Source organism: Lynx rufus, unplaced genomic scaffold (genome assembly GCF_022079265.1).
Source record: "Lynx rufus isolate CCGP_SWC_20201006 ecotype Redwood Valley unplaced genomic scaffold, mLynRuf1.p SCAF_2, whole genome shotgun sequence".
NCBI lineage: Eukaryota > Metazoa > Chordata > Mammalia > Carnivora > Felidae > Lynx > Lynx rufus.
The window spans coordinates 13,767,006-13,791,382 of record NW_025814834.1 but is presented as its reverse complement, the minus strand read 5'-3'; the positions used below and the strand labels follow the sequence as shown (position 1 = coordinate 13,791,382).

General features: G+C 40.6%; 1 protein-coding gene across 1 annotated transcript; it reads right to left on the bottom strand.

Moving 5' to 3' along the window:
• Positions 1-9,364: 9,364 nt before the first annotated feature.
• Positions 9,365-22,548, bottom strand: CCDC195 (coiled-coil domain containing 195). Its single transcript, XM_047084352.1, has 3 exons — positions 22,284-22,548; positions 15,551-15,803; positions 9,365-9,488 (listed from the first exon to the last, which is right to left on the bottom strand). The coding sequence occupies exons 1-3, from the start codon at positions 22,546-22,548 to the stop codon at positions 9,365-9,367; spliced, it is 642 nt and encodes a 213-aa protein (XP_046940308.1).
• Between the last annotated feature and the right edge of the window lie 1,829 nt (positions 22,549-24,377).

Genomic DNA, 24,377 nt, shown 5'->3' with positions numbered 1-24,377 from the left:
TACGAATATAACACGCCTTGATTTAAAATTAGACATGTGTTGGGAGTCTGTGTTTGGGATGGAACAAAGTAATACTGTCCTGTATTTGTTTAGTGCTTTATCCAACATATCTATAGACACAATCGCATTTGACTTTGGCTACCCTGGACATTGAGCTCATTGAGATCATCTTTGCTTGCCGAGAATGACTCAACAAATGCAGTGGGGCGGTACAGAACTCTTCCAGGAGGAGCCAGCAGATACGGGTTCGGGCTTTGCTGCAAACTGTTGCTTCAGACCGGTGGAGTAGCTTCCCTGAGCTATATTTAACTCTTGGAAGTTACGGTCCGGAGCCACAGTTGTGTTGGAAAATTCTGGGATCCTGTGACTTTAGAAATTTCTTTCCTCCCCAAAAGGAAGAAAAGTCAACCAGATTGTTTGCTTCTGCTTGTATTATTATTCCCCCACCCACCCCGCTCAAAAGTTCTAGGTAAGTGGAAGATGTGAAATAAACAAAAATATATAATGAAAAAAGTTTTAAAACGCAGCTCATGCGTTATGTTTGGTTCTGTGAACGAGTATGTACTGACTCTGGAGTAGGCAACATTTTTGTCTTTGTTTTTGTTTATTTTTTATTTGTTAAAAATGTGTATTTATTTTGATAGAGAATGAGAGAGAGAGTGCGTGAGCAGGGGAGGGGCAGAGAGAGAGGGAGAGAGAATCCCAAGCAGGCTCTGCACTGTGAGCACGGAATCTGACACAGGGCTCAGTGTGGGGCTTGATCTCATGAACCGTGAGATTATGATCTGAGCCCAAATGAAGAACTAGGTGCTCAACCGACTCAGACATGCAGGCGAGGCTACGTTTTTGTGATGATATAGAACTTCCACCTTTTTAGCTGAGTAGACTTTACTCCTTCCCTCTTATCTCCTTTTCCCAAACTTAAACTTCTTTTCCCTTTCTATTTGCCGCATTGTAGCTTTCTAGATCCACTTTCTTGATTTTTTTTTTGGTTTTTAAAGTTTTAATTTTAACTTCAGTATAGTTAACTTAGAGTATTCTGTTATTTTCAGGTGTACAATATCGTGATTCAGCACTTCATACATTACTCAGTGCTCATCACAAGGGCCCTCCTTAATCCCCATCACCGGTTTCACCCCCTGCCTCCCCCCACCTCCACTCTGCTCACCATCAGTTTGTTTGTTATAGTTATGAGTCTGTTTCTTGGTTTGTCTCTCTCTCTCTCTTCCCCCCACCCCCTCTCTCTTTCTCCCCTCCCCGCCCCCCACTTGTCCACTTTCTTGTTTTGGATCCCTACGTTTAAGAAATTGATTGTTAAGACAGAAGTTGAAATCTGGTATCCTAGATGGTCCCTAGACATACTGTGTTTGGTTTTCATAATGTTTTAAAAACGGAACACATTGCCAGTATTTATGAAGCGGGAGAGTGGCTGAAGCTCCCTGTGGCTCTTTTTTTTTTTTTTTTTGGTAAGCATGTTTTGAAAATTTGAGTATTGTTAATACACAATGTTACATTAGTTTCAGGAATATAACTTGGTGATTTGATAAATTTATACATTATGCTGCATTCCCCACAAGTGTAGTTACCATCTGTCTCCATACGTTGCTATCCCAGTGTCATTGACTGTATTCATTATGCTCTGCCTTTTATTCCTGTGACTTACATATCCCATAAGTGGAGGCCTATATCATATGATTAAAGAAAATTTTTTAAATGTTTCATTTCTGAGAAAGAGAGAGAGTGTGAGTGGGGGAGGGGCAGAGAGAGAGGGAGACACAGAATATGAAGCAGGCTCCAGGCTCTGAGCTGTTAGCACAGAGCCCCACGTGGGGCTTGAACTCACAGATCGCGAGATCATGACCTGAGCCCAAGTCAGATGCATAACTGACTGAGCCACTCAGGTGCCCTTATCCTTTGTTTTTTTGGTGTGGTGTATGACATTGATTGATTTGTGAATATTGAGCCATCCTTGAATCCCAGGAATAAATCCCACTTGATCTTGGTGAGTGATCTTTCTACTGTGTTGTTGTATGAGGTTTGCTAATATTTTGTTGAGGATTTTTGCATCTGTCTTCATCAGGAATATTGACCTGTAGTTTTCTTTTTTTGTGGTACCTTTGTCTGGTGTTGGTATCAGGGTAAATCTGGACTTGTAGAATGTATTTGTAAGCTTCCCTTTCGCTTCTGTTTTTGTTGTAATTTTTTTGGAATATTTTGAGAACATTCGAGAACATTGAGAATATTTGCATTCTTTAAATGTCCAGTAGAATTCCTTGTAAATCCATCTAGTTCTGGACTTTTTATCTTTTGGTAGTTTTCGATTACCAATTCAATTTAGTTACTTGTAATTGATCTTTTCAGATTTTCTATTTCTTCTTGGTTCTGTTTTGGAAGATTACATGTTTCTAGAAATTTATCCATTTCTTCTACATTGTTGGCATATACTTTTTCGTAGTGTTCTCTTAGAGTCCTTTGTATTTCTGTGGCATTAGTGGTTACTTCTCTCTCACTTCTGATTTTATTTATTAAGGTCCTTTCTCTTTTTACTTAATGGGTCTGGCTAAGGGTGTGCGATTTTGTTTAACTTTTCAAAGATCCAGCTCTTGGTTTCACTAATTTTTTTCTATTGCTTTTTCAGTCTCTACATCATTTACTTCTGCTCTAATCTTTATTTTCTTTCTTCTACGCACCTTGGGTTTTGTTTGTTCTTTTTCTAGTTCCTAGAAAAAGGTTAGTTCTAGAATAAGGTTAGATTGTTCATTTGATTTTTTCTTCTTGATTTAGGCCTGTATTGCTATATACTTAACTCTTATAACTGTTTTCACTGTGTCCCAGAGATTTTTTTAAAAATTTTTTTTAACGTTTATTTATTTTTGAGACAGAGAGAGATAGAGCATGAACGGGGTGGGTCAGAGAGAGAGGGAGACATAGAATCTGAAACAGGCTCCAGGCTCTGAGCTGTCAGTACAGAGCCCGACATGGGGCTCGAACCCACGAACTGCAAGATCGTGACCTGAGCTGAAGTCGGACACTTAGCTGACTGAGCCACCCAGGCGCCCCTGTGTCCCAGAGATTTTGAACCATGTGTTTTCATTTTCATTTTTCTCCATGTAGTTTTTAATTTCCTCTTTGATTATTTATTGATCCATTGGCTGTCTAGTATCATGTTTAGTCTCCATATTTTTTTCCAGTGCTTTTTTTTTTGTTATTTATTTCTAGTTTCATACTCTCGTGGTCAGAAAAGATGTGTGGTATGTTTCAATCTTCTTAAATTTATTGAGGCTTGTGTTATGATCTAATATGTGATCTATTCTAGAGAATGTTCCATACACACTTGAAAAGAATGTGGTTTGTGTTGTTTTAGGATGGAATGTTCTGTATGTATCTATTATGCCCATCTGGTCCAATGTATAAGTGTTTCTTTATAGATTTTTTGCCTGGGTGATCTGTCCATTAATGTAAGTGGAGTGTTAAAGTCCCCTAGTATTACTGCATTACCATCAACTTTTCTCTTTGTGTTCATCAATATTTGCTTTATGTGTTTAGGTGCTTCAGTCTTGGGTTCATAGCTATTTACAATTGTGATATCTTCTTATTGGATTGATCCCTTTATCATTAGGTAATGCCTTTCTTTGTCTCTTATTACAGTCTTTGTTTTAAAGTCTATTTTTCCTGATATAAGTATCGTTACCCTGGGTTTTTTGCTTTTGCTTTTGCTTTTTGGCTTCCATTTGCATGGTGGATGTTTTTCCATCCCTTCACTTTCAGTTTGGATGCATCTTTGGGCCTGACGGGAGTTTGTTATAGGGTCTTGTTTTTTGTTTTGTTTTGTTTTGTTTTGTTTTGAGAGAGAGAGCGGGGGAGGGGCAGCGAGAGGGAAAGAGAGAATCCTAAGCAGGCTCTATGCTAAGCATGGAGCCCAACGTGGGGCTCAATGCCATGACCATGAGATCATGACCTGAGCTGAAATCAAGAGTCAGATGCTCAACCGACAGAGCCACCCAGGCATCCTGATGGGTCTTGTTGTTTAATCCATTCTGCTACTCTATATCTTTTGTTTAGAGCATATAGGCCATTTACATTTAAAATAATTATTGATAGTATGTATTTATGGCCATGGGAGAGAGAGAATATTAATCAGGTTCACTACTCAGCAGGGCGCCCAATGTGGGGCTTGAACTCATGACCCTGAGATCATGACCTGAACCAAAATCAAGAGTCGAATGCTTAACTGACTGAGCCACCCAGGCGCCCTGTATTTATTGCCATTTAAAAAATTTGTTTTCTTGTTTTTTTTTTTTATAGTTCTTCTTTGTTTTTTTTCTTCTTCTCCTCTTGTTCTCTTTATTTGTGACCAATGAATGCCTTTAGTGTTTTGTTTGGCTTTTTTTCTCTTTATTCTTTGTGTATGTATGGTAAGTTTTGGGTTTGTGGTTATCATGAGGCTCATATATAATATTCTAAGTAAATAACAGTCCATATTAATTTGATGGTCATTTAAGTTTGAACACATTCTGAAAAAAAAAAGAAAAACAGAATAAGAAAAAGGTTTTTTCTTTTTGTTTCTCCCCTTCTGTTCCCTTCTTACTCCTTCTCCATATTTTATGTATGTGTTGCTATTTTTTGTGTCTTTTTATTCATATTTCTCTTATGTCTAATTATGGCCATTTCTCTTCCTCAGAATAGTCTCTTTCACATTTCTTGTAAGGCTGGTTTAGTGGTGATAAACTCCTTATCTTTTGTTTGTCTAGAAAACTCTATCTTTCCTTCAAATCTGAATGATAACCTTGCTAGAGTATTCCTTTTTAAAAAAAATTTTTTTCTTTTACATTTTTTATTTATTTTTGAGAGACAGAGAGAGACAGAGCACAAGTGGGGGAGGGACAGAGAGAGAATGAGACACAGAATCCGAAACAGGCTCCAGGCTCTGAGCTGTCAGCACAGAGCCCGATGCGGGGCTTGAACTCACAAACTGTGGGATCATGACCTGGGCCAAAGTCGGACTCCTAACTGACTGAGCCACCCAGGAGCCCCTAAATAGAGTATTCGTGATTGTAGGTTTTTTTCTCTTAGCACTTTGGCTATGCCATGCCACTCCCTTCTGGTTTGCAAAGTTTCTAGTGAAAAATCAGCCGAGAGCATTATAGGTTTTCCCTTGTAGGTCACTTTTTTCTCTCTTGCTGCTTTTAGGATTCTTTCTTTATCTTTAACCTCTGACATTTTAGTTATTATGTGCAGTGGTGAGGTCTTGTTTGGGTTAATCTTGTTTGGAATTCTGTGCTTCTTGGACTTGGATGTCTATTTTCCTCCTTAGGTTAGGGAAGTTGGCAGTTATTGTTTCTTCAAACAAGTTTTTTTACACTTTTCTCTCTCTTTTGTTCTTCTGGGAACTCTGTGATGCAAATGTTTATTCACTTGATGCTGTTCAAGAGATCTCCTGTGTATGTGTCTCTCTCTCTCTCTCTGCCCCTCTCCCACTCACTTTCTCTCTCTCTCAAAAATAAATAATCATTAAAATAAAAAAGATTAAAAAAAGATATCTCTTTAAAAAAATTTTTTTTTTAACGTTTATTCATTTTTGAGACAGGGAGAGACAGAGCATGAATGGAGGAGAGTCAGAGAGAGGGAGACACAGAATCCGAAACAGGCTCCAGGCTCCAAGCTGTCAGCACAGAGCCCGACACGGGACTCGAACTCACGGACCACGAGATCATGACCTGAGCCGAAGTCGGCCGCCTAACTGACTGAGCCACCCAGGTGCCCCATAAAAAAAGATATCTCTTAATCTATCCTCATTAAAAAAAAATTCTTTTCTCCATTTGCTGTTAAGCTTGTGTGCTTTCCATTGCCCTGTGTTCCAGACTGCTGATATGTTCCTCTGCATTCTGTAATCTACTGCTGATTCCCTCTAGTGTGTTTTTAAATTTCAGGTATTGTATTATTCAGCTCTGATTGGTTCTTTTTAATATTTTCTTCTCTTTATTGAGGATCTCACTGACTTATTTCATTCTTTTCTCCAGCCTAGTGAGTATCATGGTGATCATTACTTTAAATTCTTTATCAGCCATATTACTTATCTCTGTTTTATTTCATTTCTTTTACTGAGGTATCTTTTCGTTCTTTCTTTTGGAACACATTCCTCTGTCTCCCCATTTTGCTTGACTTTCTGTGTTTGTTGCTATGGGTTGGGTGAAATGGCTACTTCACCCTGAAGTTGAAGGAGAGGTCTTGCGTATGTTGACCCCATGCACGCTTGTGTGTTCTTGGTGGCTTTTGCTGGATGGCTGGACCTGTGGCTGTATATACTAGCTACTCTTTTAAATGATGGCATTTTACAGAGAGAGTGATGAAAAATATGACAAAAGAAAAAAGAAGTGAAAAAAGAAAGGAAAATAATCAAAGCAAAGAGAAAAAAAGGACAGGAAAAAGGAGAAGAAACAAAGGAGAAAAGAAAAAAGAGAACCAGAAAGAAAAGAACAAAACGAAAAGAAAAAGAAATCAAAACCAAACAACAGAAATTTTAAAAAGTCAATAACACAGGATAAAGCAGTACAAATAAAATATCACCACCAAACCATAGCTAGTTTTCTGTACTCCGACACCACATTGCGCCGTTGTGGGTTTGAGGGCCCCGGGCTCTCGGAGGTCATGAGCTCACTGAGACTCGCCTGTTAACGTGTGCAGACCCTGCTTCAGTCTAGGCTTTTAAGGGGGGGCAGGGATGTAAACCGTGTCGTTCTTCAGTCCCTCTGACCTGGAGAGCTTTCCCGCAGCCCCTCCACTGCTGGGCAGAGTTCTAGTGTTGTTTCCTTTGCTTGCTAGCTGTTCTTTTAAACCACATTTTGTTTTGTTGTGTTTTCCTGTACCCGAGGACAGAGGGGATCTGCTCCCAGGCCCTCGGTACTATCCCTCTCCACGGCTCTTCACAGTGTTGGGTTGGGTTGGGGGTTTCCTTTGTTACGGTGTCTTTATCTCTCTCTGTTCTCTTGCTGTTCTCTCTGTCTTTGGCTGTTCAGTAGCTGCATCCTCAGTGCTCAGTTCCTCAGGAGGAATTGTTCTGTTAATTAGTATAATGTGGTGCGTCCCACGGAGGAGGGGAGTTCAGAGTCTTCCTGAGTCGCCATCTTGAACCCAAATGTGAACCGCAACTCCCTTTGGATGAGGCACGCGTGAATCTGTTCTCCCCAGCCCCTGGTCATTTCTGTTCCTAATAGTCCCTAGTAGGCATTCGAGTTCCTGCCTTACAGAAGTTTGGGGCCTAGAAGAAGACCAATATAATTGGCCAATCACAGCATGATTAAGGCACATTTGATGTGCTTTGTAGTTCATTATATTTAAAAATATTCTCAGAAGGTTTGCTATCAAACAGTATAGTGAGTCAGAGAAATCACCATATAAATAATTTAGTATCAAAGTGTAACATTTGATGGTGCCATGTGTTTCACGGGGCAGTGTTAGAGTCATGTAATTGTTAATTCAGTTCAGTTCACAGAACATGTATGAAATGCCAATCACATACTAGTCATTGAGCTTGACATTGGGGACAATTTGTTATCATAACATTGCCCGTTATGACATTTGTAATTTGGGTTGTTGTGATTTATTGCCTTTTTAAAATTTTTTGATTTTTAATTATTATTATTATTTTTTTACTGTTTGGGAAATGTCCCTTTTAACTGATGTTGACACAAAAGTCTTTATTTTGTACATAGGCAGAAACTATAACTGTGCGTAAACTTAAAGTGCCAGGAATCTCCTAGGTTACTGTCTTAATTATCTACTAGGTGTGTGTCTTTATTCTCAGAGGAGATGTGTTTTTACATCTTATCTGTATCTTTCCCCTCTGGTTGTAACTTTGCCCTATCGTATAATGTTGAGAATATTGTTGATCTTCAATTGTTAATCCTCAATGAATATCATAAGTATTTGTCGTAAATAAAAGAAGCATTTGATCTATTATGTGGCTTTTACCTTAGGGTATTCGTTGTCTTATTCATCTCCCTTCTAGGAGCCTGTCTGTGACCATTAAAATGGATTGGACTGTTCTTACCTTCTCCTTGCTTCTTTGCTTTCACTTCAACTTGGCACCAGATTTGGAAGCCCTGGGCTCTGCCTCTTAGTATTTACCATAGTAAATTGTAAGCATAGCAGCCTCGCCGAAATCAGCTGACACAGCTTGTTTAAAATGGGAATTTCTGGTTTTCTCCCTGTCTGTCCCCTTCCCTCTCCCACAAATTCAGTTGGTCGCAGGTGAGACCAAGGAATCTGCATTTTAACATTCTGCATATTTTAATACAAGATATTTCTTTAAAAAGAGTATTGGTGGGGCGCCTGGGTGGCGCAGTCGGTTAAGCGTCCGACTTCAGCCAGGTCACGATCTCGCGGTCCGTGAGTTCGAGCCCCGCGTCGGGCTCTGGGCTGATGGCTCAGAGCCTGGAGCCTGTTTCCGATTCTGTGTCTCCCTCTCTCTCTGCCCCTCCCCCGTTCATGCTCTGTCTCTCTCTGTCCCAAAAATAAATAAAAAACGTTGGAAAAAAAATTAAAAAAAAAAAAAAGAGTATTGGTACTGGGGTGGGACCAAGGCATCTGCATTTTAATGCTCTGAATATTTTAATATAAGATAGTAGCTTAAAAAGGGTATTGGTGTTAGAAGGTGACTGTTGTAAACCAGGAGGGGGAGATGTTCCCCTGAAAAGAAGTTCAGGAATTGAGGGAGTTCTGGGATTTCCAGCCCCTAAGTCATGATCAGCTGAACCTTTTTTTCTCTCTTTCCAACCAGCTTTAGTGACTTTGTCATTAGCCAGCCTTGGACCCATGCTCCGAACCCACCAGGTATGCTATGAGAGTCTGCTGTGTTTGTGTTTTCATGCCTGTGACACAGGATATTTAAAGACCAAATGAGCTAGTATCACTAAAATATCAACACACAATTAACTGTAAGGATAATCACTATTGCTTCTATACTATTAATCAAACATAGAACCTTTTTTCCTGGATTTGTTATAGTTTCAGCTGGAAAGTGACACTTACAATGTAAACAGCATTTTCTGATGGCATAAGGCAGATACTGAACACCCCATGCAATTTAATTTAATTACATTTAATTGCTCACATGCTGCATAGAAAGACTATAATAGTCACTGTACAGCCATCAACATTAGTATTCAACAACGACATCAGGTAATCGCTTCCATTTCTTGGCCAAGTCCACTGACAAGGCCATTGACCTGATGCCAAGCATTTTGTGTGTGTTACTGGGCATCTTGCCAGAGCTCTTTGTAGGGGGGAATACTGACCCAACGAGGCCTCAGTGTTCCCGTCTCTTGGGAAGCAGCTGTTTCTTAAATTTCACCACCTCACAATCCTATTCTGCGATGGTACTTAGTTGGTTGGTGGTCTGGTTTTGTGAGCATTTCAAAGAACTTGAATTTTTGGAATATGAAGACACATCCACAGGTAACAGGAAACTGACTGTCTTCATCTTGTCCCTAAAGGAAGCAGAAGGAGAACATACATAACCCTTTTAACTGAGCCTTTATATAAAACATTTACTATTTTTTTCCAAACCACCAAATACTGCCTGAAGCATTAAAATCTCATTTAAAACGTATAATAATACATTTTGCTTAGTTCCACAATAATGCAAAAAATCCATGAATATTGGCCTTTTGATTAAGCCCAATGAAAGGTGCTGATAAAACTAAGATTTAAAACTATCGAAGGGAGGTTTTTCCCTTGATCTTTAAAGAGTATCATATTGTCTTAGGTGAAGGGTCTCTCACGTTGAAGCTCTTCAGTTGAAATGAAGCAGAAATTTGAGGTGATTGTTTTATAATCCAGATAAACCTGAAGTCATTGTGAATTAACGTTACATCCACCCTGCCTGAACAGTAAAAGGGAGAGAGGAGGGATGATTTGTGTCATCGGAGGGATTAGTTTGTTCCGTTTTGCCGGCTGCTTTTCCCTCCAATAGTGTTATAGAGACTCTTGACGTACACTAGGATATACTGCTCTCAGGAAAAAGTTGAAAGAATGGTGTTTAAAATGATTGCCTTTTCTCCAAGTTTGTCCTCTGTCGGTCTCTGTCTCTCTCTCTTTGTATTAGATGAGGCCATCATTTCACTGAGTGGCATTTAGTGACTTGCGTCCAGGGGAACACATCTGCTCCCTCCCTTGGGAGAAAGGCCACTGGTTCCATACTTTGGGATCAATAAAATAATAACTGCTCTGCCATTTGTAAGCACTCACTTGACTGTTTCATTTATTCTTTACAAAACTACATGGTAACTGCTGTTATGATTCCTTTTTTAAGAAAAAAATAAACTATGGTACAAAACAGACTAATAACTCTTCCAGGGCCAATGATGGAGTCGAGATTTTAGCCATCGGATTCCAGAGGCTGACTTCTTAACCATTTTGCTGTAAGAAGAGGAAAGGGTCCAGCTGACACTCAAAACAATGCAGGGGTTAGGCACGCAACACCGGGGCAGTGGGACATCTGCATATAACTTTGCCCAAAACTTAATTACTACTAGCCTCCTATTGACTGGGAGCCTTACCAATAACAGAAATAGTCGCTTCGATTAACACATATTTTGTATGTTGTGTGCACTATACTGTATTGTTACAATAAAGTAAACTAGAGAAAAGAAAATGTTATTAAGAAAATCATAAGGAAGGGGCGCCTGGGTAGCTCCGTTGGTTGGGTGACTGGCTCTTGATTTCAGCTTGGGTCATGATCTCAGGGTTTATGGGTTCGAGCCCCGCGTCAGATTCCATGTGCTGATGGTGCAGAGCCTGCTTGGGGTTCTCGCTCTCTCCCTTCCTCTCTGCCCCTCCCCTGCTTGCTCTTTCTCTCTTTCAAAATAAATAAAGAAATATTAAAAAGAAAAGAAAATCTTTAGGAAGAGAAAGTAGATTCATGTACTGTACTTAAAAAAAAATCCGCATGTAAGTAGACCAGCACGGTTTGAGGGTCAACTGTATATTTTGATTTTAATGTGTCTAGTTTCTCCTATCAATAAAATGAATAATATAGCATTTCTAATTAAATCAATAATTGATTCATTTTTATGAAAAGATTTTATTTTGAGCGTAGTGGACGTACAGTGTTAGGTCAGCTTCAGGTGTACAACATAGTGATTTAGCATTTCTGTGTTTTATGCTATGCTCTATATGGACCCATTCCCCTAATCTTTTTATTTATTTTTATTTATTTTTTAATTTATTTTTAATGTTTTATTTATTTTTGAGACAGAGAGAGAGAGACAGAGAGGGAGAGAGAGAGAATCTCAAGCAGGCTCTGTGCTGGGTGCAGAGCCCCACATGGGGCTTAATCCGACAGTGAGATCGTGACTTGAGCTGAAACCAGGAGTCGGAGGCTCAGTCTACTGAGCCACCCAGCTGCCTGCCTGAGATTTTTTTCTTAAATGCAGGAGAAGATTAGGTTTCTAGGTTTCTAATTTCTATGAAAATTAAGGAAAAATTAACATTCTATCTCTTGTGTTTGGAGAGCATTAGTTGTTAGAAATATTGACATTGGCATTGTTCTGTAAAACGCTTCCTTGGTAGAATAATGAAAAAGCTCAGAAGCAAATTAGGTACGATGTCTGATTGCTTCAAAGGCTGGTTCAAACAAATTGGTTCCTGATAAATCTTTGTAAAATTCTTTGAGAGCTATTAGAAAGTAAATGAATTTACAAAAAAAAATTAGAGGGCTAATGTAATGACATGTTACTTTACTAATCACCGAAGAAGTTAAAGACAAAATAAAGAACTCTAACAAAAAAATAGCATGCTTTGTTCTTCTCAACAGTTTTCCATATTGACTGGATTTTATGCCAACCCAGCTGTTGATTTTAAGCCATTACTGACTTTCTTGTTTTAACACAAACCGGCAGTTGGCTCAGTCTTTCCCATTAAAGTAGATTCTAAATTACCAATGGATTGTATTCTAAATAGCCTGTTCCTCCGCAACTTGGAATTGGGAAAACATTTTGCTTCAGAGAAGTAATACGTTATCAACGTTGGCTACGCTCCTAAATGATCACAGAAATAATATGAATTGAAACGAGAAGGTTAGTAATACTGCATTTCTCAGCATTATAGGTCTATGAGAATGTAATGGTTTAAGGACAAAAAATAAAACATTGTGATATGTGCACGGCACAGTTTCAAAGTATGTGGACACAGCCTGGAAAGATAGATGTCCATCAAAATCTAAATGGTGGTTTTTTGGACAGTGAAGTTATAGAAGATTTTCCTTTTTATACCTTTTTACTTTGAATATTGCATTTATGTTTTATAATTTGCGATTTTCTTTTTATAATGAACATTTAGTGCCTTTATATAACTGTATATATATTATATACAAACATAAATATGTATACACATATCTATGTATATATGTATATTGTACATAAATAAGTTTTTAAAACAAAGGACACGTTCATTTTTACAATGAACGTTTAGTGCTTTTATATAACTATCCACAACTATGTCACTTCTTTTTTTCCCCAAATGTTTATTTTTGAGAGAGAGAGAGAGAGAAAGAGACAGACAGAGCATGAGTGGGGTAGGGCAGAGACAGAGGGAGACACAGAATCCGAAGCAGGCTCCAGGCTCTGAGCTGTCAGCACAGAGCCTGATGTGGAGCTTGAACCCACGAACCGTGAGATCATGACCTGAGCCAAAGTCAGACACTTAACCGACTGAGGCATCCAGGCGCCCCAAACTATGTACACTTCTTGTTTCCATATCCCACATCTGCTCTGCCAATAAATCTTACAGGCTTCACCTTCAAAATATATCCAGAAACCATATGTGCTGTTACTACCCTTGGCCAAGAAATGATCACTTCTCGCCTAGATTATTTTTTTTAGCTTAAACCTGGTCTTTTAATTTTCTATACTGTTTTCCCACAGTCTTTTTAAAGCGGGACTCCCTACACAATCTTTTATTTTTATTTTTAATGAAAAGAACGTGTTAGGTGCCCAGTTCACTCAGAATAAATCCAGAATCATTGGAAGGGAGTGCAAGGCCACCCCTAGAGTTTTGCCTTCATCTTCCCCCACTTTCTTGCTCACTCTGTTCCAATCACAGCCTCCTTTCTCTTCCTCAGACACGAGTCAAACGCCTCCCAACATCCACTGTATTTGCTGTCTTCTGTTCTTAGAAAGTTTTTCCCACCCAGATATCATCAGAACTCTTTCCCTTTTACTCAAATGGTAAGGCATTCTCTGGCCATGATAAAAATTTCAACAATGCTTGCTCTGTTAGCTGTTCTTTTCCCCTTTTAATTGGTTTCCTAGTCTCTCTCATACTTAATATGTAACATAAATTATACACTGTATGTATTTTCATGCTTATTGATTATCATGTTACAAAGGAAACTTCTCTCCTTGGACAGAGATTTCTGACAATTTTTTTTTTCTATATCCTCATGGCCTAGAATCCTGCCCCACAGGTAGTACACCTCCAGGATTATTTGTTGAATGAACGAATGCATGAAAGAATGTAATGAACGTATGAAAAAAAAAATAGACCAAAAGGATAGAAATGAAACTCATGATAACACTTGCCCATTGGCAGGACCGGGGACCGGGGAAGAGAGATATAGGAACCTTGTCTTAAATTTTTTTTTTTTTAATGTTTATTCATTTTTGGGAGAGACTGAGAGAGAGAGAGAGAGAGAGAAAGAGAGAGAGAGAGAGGGAGACACAGAATCTGAAGCAGGCTCCAAGCTCTGAGTTGCCAGCACAGAGCCCAACGCAGGGCCCAAACCCCATGGACCATGAGATCATGACCTGAGCTGAAGTCGGACACTTAACTAACTGAGCCACCCGGACGCCCTTGGATTTTTGCCTTTATTAGCAATATTTTTTCCTTTTTTTTTTGTTATATATAAAATATCTGTAGAAAGTATGACACAATTCTTGCAGATGAAAACAGGGGTATTTGTAACACTCACTTCTGAATATTTTTGCATTTTACAACTTTTCAGAAGGACGTTATCTTTACTAGCTTTCCCATAATTATAGGACAAAGCACGTACTCACAAGCATTGCGCAGAAGGCTCTGTATGCTGGGTCTGGCTCCCTTTTTCACCCTCACTCACTTCGCTACTTTTGTTTTCCTCACAGTCGTGCTTTCTTCTATCTTCTTGTCTTTTCTGCTCTACCTGGGGTGATCTTTCCATTTTTCTTTGCCTGGCCCCATGCAGCTGTCCTCCACGACTCAGGCTACGCTCACTGTTTCTATAATAGAACTTTCTATGAGTGAAATACAATTTTCATCCTGTCTGGTAAAATTCAAATAAAACTGGCTCTGCTTCCGTGTCCCACATCCTGTGGGAGGTCCGGCGCTCTTTCCAATTTTCATGACAATCCCTGCTGGCCTGTCCCTGGTTGTCCCTCCCTTCGTTTTCCTGCCGCTGTTGAATTCCATGACTCCCTTATTCTCTCCACAACCACATTTGTTCCATTTTCTCTTCCCCATGATAAGTGAGAATTGGAAAGCAAGGGTGCAGAGTGTGGGGAGGGGAGGTCATGCTCTAGCCTTGTAGAGGCGGAAGTTAGACTTGACAGACAATTTTGTTCTGAAAGGGCCCTTGGCTCCACCCACTCCTGGGGCCACTGTCTGACCTTCCTCTTAAAGACTCCCCACCTGTCTCTCAAATGTTTTCTCAAATCTCTCTTTTTCTCAGGCTGTGCCTAACTCTCGAAACACCAACTCATATATTTTGCAAAACAAGTTACTTTTCTCTTTGCCTCTTGGCCCTTTTGGGTTCTGCCATTTTTTTTAAATTTATATATATATATATATATTTTAAATTTTTTTTTCAACGTTTTTGTTTATTTTGGGGACAGAGAGAGACAGAGCATGAACCGGGGAGGGGCAGAGAGAGAGGGAGACACAGAATCTGAAACAGGCTCCAGGCTGTGAGCTGTCAGCTCAGAACCCGACTCGGGGCTCGAACCCACGAACCGTGAGATCATGACCTGAGCCGAGGTCGGACACTTGACTGGCTGAGCCACCCAGACCCCCCCGAGCACTGCCATTTTCATATGCCCCGCAATCCACTGAGTCACTTCCTCTCTAAGAACTGTTCTCTCTCAGAGAGGAGTTCTGTGTCCAGTTCCCAAAGTGAGTGTGTCTTTTCCTTGAGAGACACTTTATCACAGTGATCAGTTTACTTGTGTGTCTTTGTCGCCGAATGAGAGTGTCAAACATAACGTCTCACTTTTGCCTGTGAATCTCGTATCACCAGTGCCCAGCTCAGAGTACCGTCATTAATGCCCGATAAGTAAGTAAAGACTGGCTAAGTGTTCTGCTAACAGAGGTACCTATTATAACGCCATTTGGTCTCAAAAAATTTTCTTTCTTTTGATTCCCTAAATGGACATGCATGCGATGGAAATTATTTTGACAGGAGCGCCTGTTTGGCTTTGTTTCCTCCACCAGATAAGACCTTGCTTATCCAGGAGAACATCTTGGTACCCATCGCAGCGTGTGCCTATAACCTAGCTCAAGGCAGACTGTACATTATTACCTGGTTACGTTACCAAAACCATGCTCAGGAAAAGCTCTTCCGTTGGAACTACTGTTGGTCAAAGAATCAGCTGCCAACATCTCTTCTTCCTTGTCCTCCTTCTTTATTGAAGAACACGCCAGGGGCTTAACTCTTCCCCGAGCGTCTAGAATTCCACTCTTTGGGTGTCTTTCCCCAGCTTTCCAGAGGTCATGTGCAGCAAATGAATGAATTGGTGAAGAAATGGAATAGCGTCTCACAATCATGACGTTGCCTGTATGGGAGACCCAAAAATTTACCTTTGATGATGTCTACAAATGGCAAATTATATTAATAGTACTTCGTTAAAGCTAACTCAACAAAACTATTGCTTTTGATTACTTTTTTTCCTTCAGAGAAACGACATCTACTCACTGACTTATAAATAATTGAGTGCCAGTCACATGCCAGCAGATAGAGATGGGGATATGGTAGTGGCCAACACAAAATTCTTGCCTGCGTGGAACTTACCTTCTTGTATGCAGACAGATGATGAACAAACCATAGATGATAAAATTCAGGTAGTGATAGATCCTGGGAAGTCAGGTTAGGCTGATCAAGGCAAGGGGAGAGAGACAGATGAGGGAGGAGGTCTGGAAGTTGTGTAAAGAGGGTGGTTGGAAAGGATGCAGCGTTAGAACAGAGATCTGGCCAAGTAGAAATAATAAATCAAGACTTTAAAATGGGAAGAACGTGGATATTCCGGAGACGCCAACTCTGGACAGCTTCCTTTCTCCTTCCTCTCTCCTAGATTGTAGAAGGACCTGGTCCTCATAGACTCTTATCCCCTGAATGGCCACACATAACTGAACTGGCTGTTGTTAACTGGCCCGTAATTATGTGTCTTGACTTTAGTTGGGGTAGTCATTATGAGGAAGCCTGCTGATTGAGAAATGGAAGGCCAGCAGGTATTGGAAAGAAGTAAAGATGCATTGCATGGGAAACTGGAGTTCTGAGAGAGACAGAGAAATTTATGGCCTTAGTTTATGAGGACTTTCAGTTCCATTTCTTTTTTTTTTTTTAATTTTTATTTATTTTTAAGAGAGAGTGCTAATGGGTGAGGGGCAGAGAGAGAGGGGAACAGAGGATCCAAAGTGGGCTCTGTATTGACAGCAGAGAGCCTGATGTGGGGCTCAAACTCATGACCCATAAAATCTTGACCTGAGCCAAAGTTGGATGCTTGGCTGACTTAGCCACCCAGGTGCCCCTCAGTTCCATTTCTGTCCGTGAGTGTCTTCCAATAAACTTTTCTCTTGACCTGAATTAAGTCTTCTCGCTTTCTTGTAACTCAGGCACTTTGATTAAAAGAGCTTTATTTAAGAGAGGTTAATGTATCTGAATTGCAGTTACTCTGTACTAATGTTGACCAGACCTCCAGTTATTACCTGGGGGCTAAGAACCGGGACCTCATGGGGTGGTGTTCATTTTCTAGAGCACTTAAGGAACGTCTGTCAAATCTTTATTCTTTGTTGTCACAGCTCTGGCATTAACTAGCATGGATGTTTAAGAAAGGCCCGCATTGGGGCTCCTGGGTGGTTCTGTTGGTTAAGTGTCTGACTCTTGATTTTGGCTCAGGTCATGATCTCAGTGTTCATGAGTTTGAGTGCCACGATGGTCACTGTGCTGACAGTCTGGAACCTGCTTGGGATTCTCCCTCTCTCTCTCTCTCTGCCTCTCCCTCCCCGTCTCAAAATAAATACATACACTTTAAAAAAAGAAGAAAAGGAAGGCCTGTATTGTGTTTGGGTTTTAAGAGTGCTAGAAGCACAGTTATTTCTTACTTAAATTTATTGCCCACATATGCAGACTGCAGACAGCAAATTATTATGGTCATTCAACAAGTGGAGGCGTCCCTGGCTTTTTATAGTTTGAAACTTTTAGGCAAGAGTTTGGGGTAGGGGGAGGTGGTCTAAGTTCAAATCTATCTGAAATGATTAACTGCATGCAAATACTATTTCTAAATTATCTTCAAACACTTGTTTGGCCGAGATCGATAACTTCTATAATTGTCTAAAAGTAAGTTTATGACTATTAACAATCATAAAAGTTTCTGTTTGAAACAGTTACAAAGCAGTCTCCTTGTACTGAATGGTAGGAAGTCACCACAGAGGAAATTACGCGGAGAAGGGCAAAGGGAAGTTTATCCTTATTTGAGACGTACTCTGTAGCTTGACCGATTAGCAAGTCGGTTCTTTGTTCATCTCTCTGGGTCACAAATAGTCTGTGTCCTTTGGTTTCTCATCAGTAAAAGGGAAAGGCCATTCAACACAGCATCATGGGGTCCTTAGCACAACTTCAGGGATTGCTGCCAAATGCAGGGTATTTGCCAGCAAAGGGTAGGAACGCATTGCAGACAGTCGGAGGTCCAGCAATGCTGGGGGATCTCTGTAAAGAGCTGTTCCCTTTATCTTCCTTGCAGCAGATTGCTTCTTCCCTGATAGTCCCAAGGTGCCATTGCACAGGGCAGGAGGGCCAGGGAAGCGCTGAAAGTGCTGGTTGGATTTCGTATCCACTGAATGCTTATCCGCTAGTACAGATGCTTCCTTGAGAATTTATCCAACAAAGATTCGTTCTAAGCAGGTGCTCTGCATTCTCATTATAGCATATAATTATATATATATAATTTTATATATGTAAATAAATATATACATATTGGAGATATATAATTTTATATAATATATATACTTTTGTATATAAATAAATATACATGGATATATGTATATGTTTATATATATAATATAAATATGTATGGATATATGTATACGTATATATATTACATAATATAATATGTATATGTATATATATATATACACACCCAAGCAGCTGTGTCCCTGGGCTGTAGCGTAGCTCTGTGTCCTGAGGGAAGCAGACTTCTCCACTCATAAAATCTCATTTTGTCTCACTACGCATTTCCCAGAACCAACAGAAGAAGTTTTCGTTCCAAGTGATTCTCTTCCAAGTCCTTTTTAATCATTAGTTCCCTTTCTTAAAGTGAGACTCACATTTCTGATTTCATATTGTTCCTTCTCAAATAATACTTAATATTTTTTTAAGTTTATTTATTTTGAGAGAGAGAGGGGTGGGAGGGGCAGAGAGAGAGAGAGAAGGAGAGAGAGAGAATCCCAAGCACCGACAGTGCAGAGCCTGACGTGGGGCTCAAACTCACAAACCATGAGATCATGACCTGAGCCAAAACCAAGAGTCGGATGCTTAACTGACTGAGCCGCCTAGGCGCTCCTCAAAGAATAGGTTCATATTATCCTGTTTTCTAAGAAGGATTGAGCAGGTTAACCTCTGGGTCTTATATTCTCACCTATAAAATAAGGGGATTATCTCGAAAGTTGCTCTCTAATAGCAAATGTCTATGATTCAGTCTCAAGTATGAATTTCAATGGATATTGGCAATGCCTTATTAAAACTGCTAATAAAAAACTTCTGTCGAAGTCAAATAATATTCTTCGGGCATGTTCAATATTAAGAATATCATGGAATATTCTTAATATGCATATTAAGAATATCATGGAATATTCTTATATTCAGTAGTTACTATTGAATATACAGTATTCACTATTACCAAGTAGCTCATGATGAGTCTTACTTGTGCTATTTCATTTCATGCTCTCAATAGCCATATGAGATAGATTTTATCACTATTTCCATTTTACAGAGGAGGCAAGTGGTCATAAAAGCATTTTACATTTATAGGATCACAAAATTTTATAGTTAGAATAGGCCTTGAAAGGCGTTGAGTCTAATCCATTCATTTTTACACGAGGATGCTAAGGCCAGGAATTTTATGTGTTCTACTCAGCGCTGATCAACCTTTACAAAACTGGGACTACAACTCGGTGTCCTCATGGTCAGGCCAATGTTCTTCCTACTTAATGTCACTTACTTCCATAATAGTGCATTACATAGAAGACACAGATAAATGCATGTGAAGTCCTTCAACTGGGCTTCTTTTTTTAATTTTTTTTTTCAATGTTTATTTATTTTTGGGACAGAGAGAGACAGAACATGAATGGGGGAGGGGCAGAGAGAGAGGGAGACACAGAATCGGAAGCAGGCTCCAGGCTCCGAGCCGTCAGCCCAGAGCCCGACGCGGGGCTCGAACTCACGGACCGCGAGATCGTGACCTGGCTGAAGTCGGACGCTTAACCGACTGCGTCACCCAGGCGCCCCTCAACTGGGCTTCTAATAACCAGTTGAAATCATATTTCTTTCTGTGTTTTATTGATGCAACTGACAAGAGTTCCCCAAGTTCCATCAACTGTTTTCACCAGTTCTTCTCAAACTTAATGCTAAAATTTTTTTAAAAAACTGTTAATGTTTATTTTTTGAGAGACAGACAGAGTGTGAGCAGGGGAGGGGCAGAGAGAGAGGGAGACACAGAATCCAAAGCAGGCTCCAGGCTTCCAGCTGTCAACACAGAGCCCAATGTGGGGCTTGAACCCACAAACTGCGAGATCATGACCTGAGCTGAAGTTGGACGCTTAACTGACTGAGCCACCCAGGCACCCCTTAATGCTAACATTCTTGATGGGAGTTACCATCCATATGCAGAAGAAGTATGCTATCAACTGTGTGTTTGGTTCTTTTGTGTTTTTTTTAATGTTTATTTATTTATTTTGAGAGAGAGAGAGAATGAGAGAGCTTAGTGAGGGAGGGGCAAAAAGAGAGGGAGAGAGAGAGAGAGAGAGAGAGAGTCCTAAGCAGACTCCGTGCTGTCACCACAGAACCCAACATGAGGCTCAAACTCCTGAACCTTGAGATCATGACCTGAGCCGAAATCAAGAGTTGGATGCTTATTGACTGAGCCACCCAAGTGCCCCCGTGTGTTCAGCTCTTAATAATAATCTAGTCTCCCCTAAGCTTGATGTCATTCAGGCCCTGAGAGGTTATAGGGTAATGCTCTTTGTTCTTTGAATGGTGTAAAACTTGCAGAATAGAGATACTAAGACTCAACTTACTTTTTCATTAGGATAAGCATCATGGAAAATAGATTTGAAGGAGTGTCGTCTACCTTTGGAATAAGGCAGTGGTTTTCAATTGGAGGAAATTTTGTCCTTCAAGTAACATTTGGAATGTCTGAAGACATTTTTGACAGTCATGATGAATGTGAGAGGCAGATACTAGTGACATCTAGTATTTAGAAGCCAGGAACGCTGCTAAACATCCTATAGTATCCAAGGAAGACCCTTACCAAGACAGGGCCATTTAGTACAAAATGTTCAAGATTGCAGAGGTGGAGGAACTTGGGGGGGGGGTAAGGATGTATCCTTCTTTCTTTTTTTCTTTTTTTTTTTTTTTAATTTTTTTTTTTCAACGTTTATTTATTTTTGGGACAGAGAGAGACAGAGCATGAACGGGGGAGGGGCAGAGAGAGAGGGAGACACAGAATCGGAAACAGGCTCCAGGCTCTGAGCCATCAGCCCAGAGCCCGACGTGGGGCTCGAACTCACGGACCGCGAGATCGTGACCTGGCTGAAGTCGGACGCTTAACCGACTGCGCCACCCAGGCGCCCCTCTTTTTTTCTTTTTTTAGACGAGGCAAAAGTCTAACCTCCTTATCAGTTATTCCTTCAGCTCTGTTAAATAGGCAGCAGAAAGAACTACTCAGATCCAGACTCGCACTTGACAAAAAGGGTAAAAATCCTTATTGGAATCTGTTCCCAGCTTTGAAATGTAGGGCCCCGTGCTCTAGAGAGACCTCTCTAACAGAGAAAACCAGCTGGTGGAAACGACATGTTTTCTTGCCAAGCTGTTCAGAACCTCAAATGGCATTGCCTGAAGCCTTTGCCAGACGATATTAAGAAATTTGAGTATTTAATCATGTACCTCAGTTTTATTTGAATATGTTGGATGGAGACAAACACTGACAATTTAAATGTAGAACGGATTTTTCGCTCTGCTGATTTCTGACTTTGGGTGTAGTCTTTGCAGTCAAAATTCTTCCCCATAAAACGTGAGAGGCTTGAGTATTAGAATATATTAGACACTGACCCTGAGTTTGAAGTCTTCAGCGTGTAGAGTAGGTTGAATTGTGTGCAACATACATTCCTACGGGCAGTTAAGTTCTTTGTAAAACACGGATAAGAAGCAATATCTGCCATTTGTTGTGTGTTTGCAGGTGCTATGCTAAGCACTCGGTCTATTATTGCCGTGAGACAGGTACAGCAACCACATGAGGTAGGCGTTATCACACTCCCAAAGGTAGAAAACAGAGGTGAAAGATTTCTAGTAAGGATCTCTGAGTCAAGTGGATAATGAATGAGAAACCATTGGCGGCCATATTTGTCTGACTGTAACATCCATACACTTAACTCCGGTGCAATATCGTTAACTTAATTAAGTGAGCCTGCCATTTGGCACTCATCCATTCAGTGTTCTATCATGTGGCATTTAAATGCTTGAGGTCAAGAAGGAAAAAAGCACATTGTTTTTAAGGTGGTTGATTTTCACAAACCCGCCATTCTTTTCTTTCCAGGAATAGCTGGAAACAGTTTTGATGCTGCTAAAATAGGCTGCTTGACGATGCTAGCGATTTCCTTCTTTCCCCTGGGGATTTAAAGCTAATCTACCAGGAGGAAAAGAATGGAACTCACCACGATAAATACCAATTTATGCAGTTAATAGAAAAGGCACAATAAACCTGATCTTTAGGAGACCTTTGCAAAGGTGGGCACAGCCCAGAAGAGGCATGGTCATTCGGTACCTTGATGTTCGCGCCCAGCTGGTGCCGCATCGGTGGAAACACCACTGTAGAGGGTTGCTGGAGATTTTTCAGATGTTTTCCCGAGGTCGCCGGGGTCTGTGACTTCCTCTTCCCTGTGATCTCCCGATTCTCTGCATGGGCCGCCTGAGGTTCTCAGACTGCTTGAAGTCAGCGTCATCCGGAGGAATTGATTCTCTTTCTTCAGCTTGCTGATCTCTTTCCGCATTTCCTGGATAATTCTTCGGAACTGGCTATTCGCGTCCATTCGCCTCTTCTCAGGTCGCTCTGATTTGCTCCTCTGGGAAGACAGGTCACCTTTTGCTCGTGAACCAAACGCACAGTCTACTCAGTGGGACTGGCTGATCCCACCCATAAACCTTCCTGAACAATAGATGTCACTCTTCTCTATGCCAGCTTTCAGCACCTGGGGAGCTAGACTGTCAGGGAGGTAAAGGATTTCCATGACTTATTCATTCTGGGTTTTGTTTTTCAGAACAGAGCTTTTCTCCGTATCTTTCATTTCCTATCAATCCACAGTTCTGGAATACTGCTTTGTGTTGGAAGAGAAGAGAGCATTTGAAAAATTTCCGGGGAGGGATAGAGTTTTTTTGCTTCTGTCATGAACTCACCTTCCTGCTCAGTTTTCTCTGTTACTGCTTCTGAAATAGAATGTTTTATAGACTCACTGTCACTAATACATTAAAACTGGCACATAAAAATGTCTCTTCTAGAAAATATCTCGTGATTCTATACTTTGGGGTAAGTTATTAATTTTGACAGCTGTTGGTTAAGAGTCACGGTGACCATAGGGGACATGTTATTGCAGTGATATTATAATAAAAGATAATGACACTTAAATTCCTCAAGGACCATACAGTCACTTTTAGGTATGGTTTCTATCTTGTAAGCATTTTTGCTCTTACTTGGTTGTAGAGTGTTTGCTTGGGCAAATGTTGCCCAGGGAAATTTTGGGAACGTAAGAAGGTATAGGCTGAACACTCATCTTGAATGAGAAGGACATGTGACAGTTAACAGCTTTCATTACCTATTTCCTGAAGGGGTTTCTTTGTTGGGAGTGAAAAGTATGAATCTTAACTAGCACACATTCCAGATAGCATCTATTTGGAAATTCAATTGATGTTTAAACATATATGCACTTTTGCGATAGGATACAAATGATCATTTATGTGGTTTTTCTCTTGCTAAGTCTTTAAAATCCAGGGTGCATTTTACACGTAACAGCCCATCGTAATTCAGACACTAAATTTTCATTGGAAATACCGACTGTGTTTTCAGATTTCCCAAAACTGACGTTTGCAAAAGTGGATTAGCCCGCTCCAGTGGTTCTGAACCTACTTAAATACACATGGGTATCAAGTCAGTCCACACGAGCCTCCCTCCAGTGCAGTGGGAGTAAAAGGCAAGTTCCCACAGTGGGCACCAAAGTGTCATACTGTCTGGTCTCTGGCTCCGTCCTGATGTCATCTGCCACTCCTGCTGGCTCCAACAGTCCACCCCGCCCTACTCACCCTGGCCTCCTCAGTTCCGTAAACACTACAGATACATTCCTGCCTCGGGACCCTGGTCTCGGCTGTCCCCGTGGCTGAGAGTGTTTCCCCCTAGACAACCACGTAGCTAACGCTCGTCTTCTTCATCAGCTAATAAACCACTCTCCTCCAGCCCTCAGCATGAGTCTGCTGGGTGGGAATGCAGTAGACCTTTGGGTTTTCCCACATCTAAGGAAACAGTTTAAGAAACGAGACGAGCTGCACTAGGCTGCCTGCTTTCCAGATAGAGTTGGCACGAGCACCTTCCTTCTATCCTCCTCAAATAAATGAAGACACAGCATGTCCTTTTTTGGGACATGCAATCGTGCCTTGTGTAGGGCTGACATGTGGCTTCCTTATCTGTCAGAAGCTTCAGTCTTAGTCAGTGACAGGGGATGAGCAAGGTCAGATTAGAACTCAGGGGTTTGAACTGCATCACCACCCAACCACATGTCCCGCGTGGAGATACCCGATTGCCTTCCCCTCTAAGACGTAATAGGAAGATGTCACTTACGTGAAATCTTATGTCTCACTTTTCAGGCAAGCA